This window comes from Trachurus japonicus, chromosome 8, assembly GCF_045865225.1.
Source record: "Trachurus japonicus isolate A0001 chromosome 8, Traja_1.0".
Taxonomy (NCBI): domain Eukaryota; kingdom Metazoa; phylum Chordata; class Actinopteri; order Carangiformes; family Carangidae; genus Trachurus; species Trachurus japonicus.
The window spans coordinates 5,735,914-5,739,766 of NC_140914.1; the positions used below are offsets into that span (position 1 = coordinate 5,735,914).

General features: G+C 45.2%; 1 protein-coding gene across 1 annotated transcript; it reads left to right on the top strand.

Annotated features, from left to right (window-relative positions):
* Positions 1-295: 295 nt before the first annotated feature.
* LOC146982416 (neurexophilin-1) lies at positions 296-2,077 on the top strand. Its single transcript, XM_085785580.1, has 2 exons — positions 296-307; positions 1,262-2,077. The coding sequence occupies exons 1-2, from the start codon at positions 296-298 to the stop codon at positions 2,042-2,044; spliced, it is 795 nt and encodes a 264-aa protein (XP_085641706.1). The 3' UTR covers positions 2,045-2,077.
* Positions 2,078-3,853: the final 1,776 nt, after the last annotated feature.

Here is a 3,853-nt window from a genome sequence, read left to right on the forward strand (position 1 = left end):
CAGACACCATACTCGCCCTAGTTAATATTGATTATTGAATTACTGTACGTAACGTCATAAATCTCTTGCCGCTGTAGTCCGGTTCATCACCTGGCATGTACTACGTCATCTCCAGGTGAAACGACTGTAACAACTGTAAAACACCTGGAATTGAAAATAACTAAAGGCATATCACCAAAGCTGAACTAGCCTAGGCTATTAACACTTAAGGTTAAATTAATTCATCTTTTCCTCGCATTTTTTCAAAGTAAACTTCCCTTCGCTCACCGGCAGAGCAGAAGTTGCACTTTCTGAGATGGTGCACTTGGTCAGAGACGAGACGTTCTAATATTGATTAATTAGGAAGGACTTTGACTTGGTCCACAGTGTTTGTGGATGAAGCCTACAGGATGAGAAGGTGACGAAGGTGAAGGTGACTAATAAGCGGAGGGAGGACGACGGAAGCCGGAGAAGCTTCGTTCAGCTGTGCATTCACGTGGGCACCATATGGCCGGAGAGACTTGAATTGGGACTACTTAGCCTACTGGGCTGCACTACAGACAGAGTAGCATTAGATTTGATTTTAAATGAAAGATTCTTCTAGCCTATGTTTTATTTGTTTATTTCATTTGATGTGGGTGGGACCGGGGGAATTATTGAAACCGGCGGCCTATGGTGATCAGTGACCGGTAGAGCAGGGCAGGGGCGTAAAGTGGGGGGGCCAATGGCCCCTTGGCCCCCCCCATTCCGGCGCCCTTGCTCTAGATCCAACACTTAGTTTTAAAGGGCATGTCAAAAAGTTGAGTAACACATTGAAATATAATTTAGTAAATTTCAGACACATAAGAAACTCTCTCACCTTTGAGGCATCAAGTACATACCTACATGCAATGATCATGCCCCATTTTTTGTACTGTATCGCATCCTGGTCTCAGGCAAGTAAAACAGCTATAAAACCATTAGAGTCATTGTATAAAAGTAGCCTTAAAGGGATAATTCAACATTTTGGCAAATTGGCCCATTGCCATAATCCCTATAGTCATAGCAGTAGGTTCGTTACCTTTAATTGTTGGTGCAAGCTGTTTTTAGAACGGCGGAGCAGAGCCGCGAGCTGCTCAGAGCTATGCTACGGAGGCTCATGGGATTTCTTGGTTTCTTGGCCTTTTGGCTCAAGGCATCTTCTCTTGTCTTACAGGATTAATGTTTTTGTGCATTGTCCCTGTTTTAAATAAATACATTCCTAATTCGATCCTCAAACTACTCCCTCCCTCTTTCTTTCCAGGTGGCGCTGGGTCAGGAAGATGACTCCTCCTCCAACGCCAAGAGCTCTCTAGACGACTCGTCCAAGACGGTGGGCCTCCTGAGCGGCGGGCAGACTCCCCTCACGCCCCTGAGCCGCTGGATGGTCCACAGTAAGAGCAGAGCCGCCAACGCCACCGCGCTGGAGCTGCCCTACAGCACGCCGGACCCTTTCTCCAAGCAGGAGTTCCGGAAACAGGAATTCTGGGAGAACCTGGGCAGCGACGAGCTCAAGCCCGACGGCCCGCCCCGGATCCGGGTCAAGCGGCGGCCCATCGTCAAGACCGGCAAGTTCAAGAAGATGTTCGGCTGGGGGGACTTCTACTCCAACATCAAGACGGTGAGGCTCAACCTGCTGATCACGGGCAAGATCGTGGACCACGGCAACGGCACGTTCAGCGTCTACTTCCGCCACAACTCCACGGGGCAGGGCAACATCTCCGTCAGCCTGGTGCCGCCCGTCAAGGCGGTGGAGTTCGACCTGGAGCGCCAGAGTGTGGTCTACCCCAAGGACTCCAAGATCTTCAATTGCCGCGTGGACTATGAGAAGGTGGACCGCAACAAGCGCACCTCGCTGTGCAACTACGACCCGTCCAAGACCTGCTTCCAGGAGCAGATCCAGAGCCACGTGTCCTGGATTTGCTCCAAGCCTTTCAAAGTCATCTGTATCTACATATCCTTCTACAGCACGGACTACCGCCTGGTGCAGAAGGTCTGCCCGGACTACAACTACCACAACGAGATGCCCTACCTGCCCTCGGGCTAGAGGACCCGTAGCGGCGGAGGAGAGGCGGAGAGGAGGGGAGAGGATAATAAAGGGGGACGGGTAGGCGTTAACTGCAGCACACGAGGAGGAAAACCAGCAGGGCTGTGAATGGCTCTCGATGCTGCCGTGGCAGCGAGGCATCCTTACAAAAAACACAAAAACAAACACCCCTCTCTGTAGCCTGACTATTGCAAAATGTAAAAAGAAATAAATATATATATATATATATGCAAATCAAAAACTACAGTACAGTATGCAGACGACGATTGACGAGGGATTGGGAATGCTTTACCTACCTGCAGCATTCGCTAACTGGACTGGTAGTGGAAATTTAAAACACCGCCAACAACACGCACTTTCTTACCTCAATCCAGTTTCTAAATGCCAACTGCTCCTCGCCGGCGATCTCTCTCCTCCATTAAGTCATTTGTGAATATTGTCTGAATGTCCTTTTAAATCCCCCCCCCCCCTCCTCTTTACAACTACACTGCTCTTTCGCAAAAGTCTCTTTCGGGTGCAAAGTGCAAAAAATCTTGTGAATGCTGTGATAACGATTCACTGGGGAGTTGGTGTTTATTAGTTTGTTAGACTTCTCCGAAAACCTTGAACAGATGAATGTAAAAAAGTGCAACCGGCTGCAGGATCATTCAGGTCACACTGCGTCTCTTTAAAGGGCATCTTATTGTTTTTTTAGGTTTTTTTTTTTACATGCACCCACCAGTGAACGCTCGTCACGCCCCGTCCACATCCTCACCTCCCACCATGATGTCATCGTCTGTGTCTTTACCCGCAACATCCTTCATTTATGTCACATCACCTTCCATTAAAAGAGGGAAAAGAGGTCAGAATAGAAAACAAAAACTCTTCTAAAGGATTTATAAATGATGATATCAAGATTATTCATTTCGTCCCTTTATAAATTATAAATATTTGGTGACACCTGTCTCTATAATGCATTATAACCATACTTGTGAGTTATAATGCAGTTACAGCACTGTATAACTATAGTTATAATGTGTTAAAATTGGCTTATAAACGTGTATAACTATTATTATTAAACACTCATAAATTGCCATAAGGCTTTAAGCATAACACATTATGGAACATTTTATAATGGCTTATAAAATCAAGTATTATAATAGAGGTAAAATGCTCTATAATCTGTTATGTTTATTGTTATAAAGCCTTATAATAATTTACGAGTGTTTATAATCATAGTTATACACGTCTATAAGCCAATTGTAACTGTATTTATAATGCATTATCGATGTGGGCATTGCCAGTGAGTTACTAACAATTATTATTATTATTAACTTAAGGCAGTAAGACAGTTACAAATATGGATATGAGCTGTAACAGTGCAGATCAATGTGGGCTCACTATTTGGCAAGCAACAGGTCAGCAGCTCATAAATGATTCATATAGTGTTGACAAGGTAATTAATAACCAGTTATAAATCCTTTATTAGAGAAAAAAAGAAAAAAGAAAACTGATTCAAGACAAGTTCAGTGTTCAGGAATAAAGATTCTGCATAGAGACAGGATCGGTCCTCCACACTTAAGAGAGAGGGGGGAGGTAGAGAGGTTGATGGGGGAGAGAGGTGGAGGGGGTGGGAGGGGGTGAGAGAGGGAGAGACTCAGTGAGCTCTTTTAATTAAAGTGGAGAAGGAGATGTAGAGTATGCAGCTCCGTCTATTGTCCCCTCTGTATGAAAAAGATTACATTTTGTTGCCGTCAGGATTCCTGATTTCACGCCTTGATAACTTTGACTGTGTGAGGGAGATTGCTCTCTCCCGACAAATACTGTGTT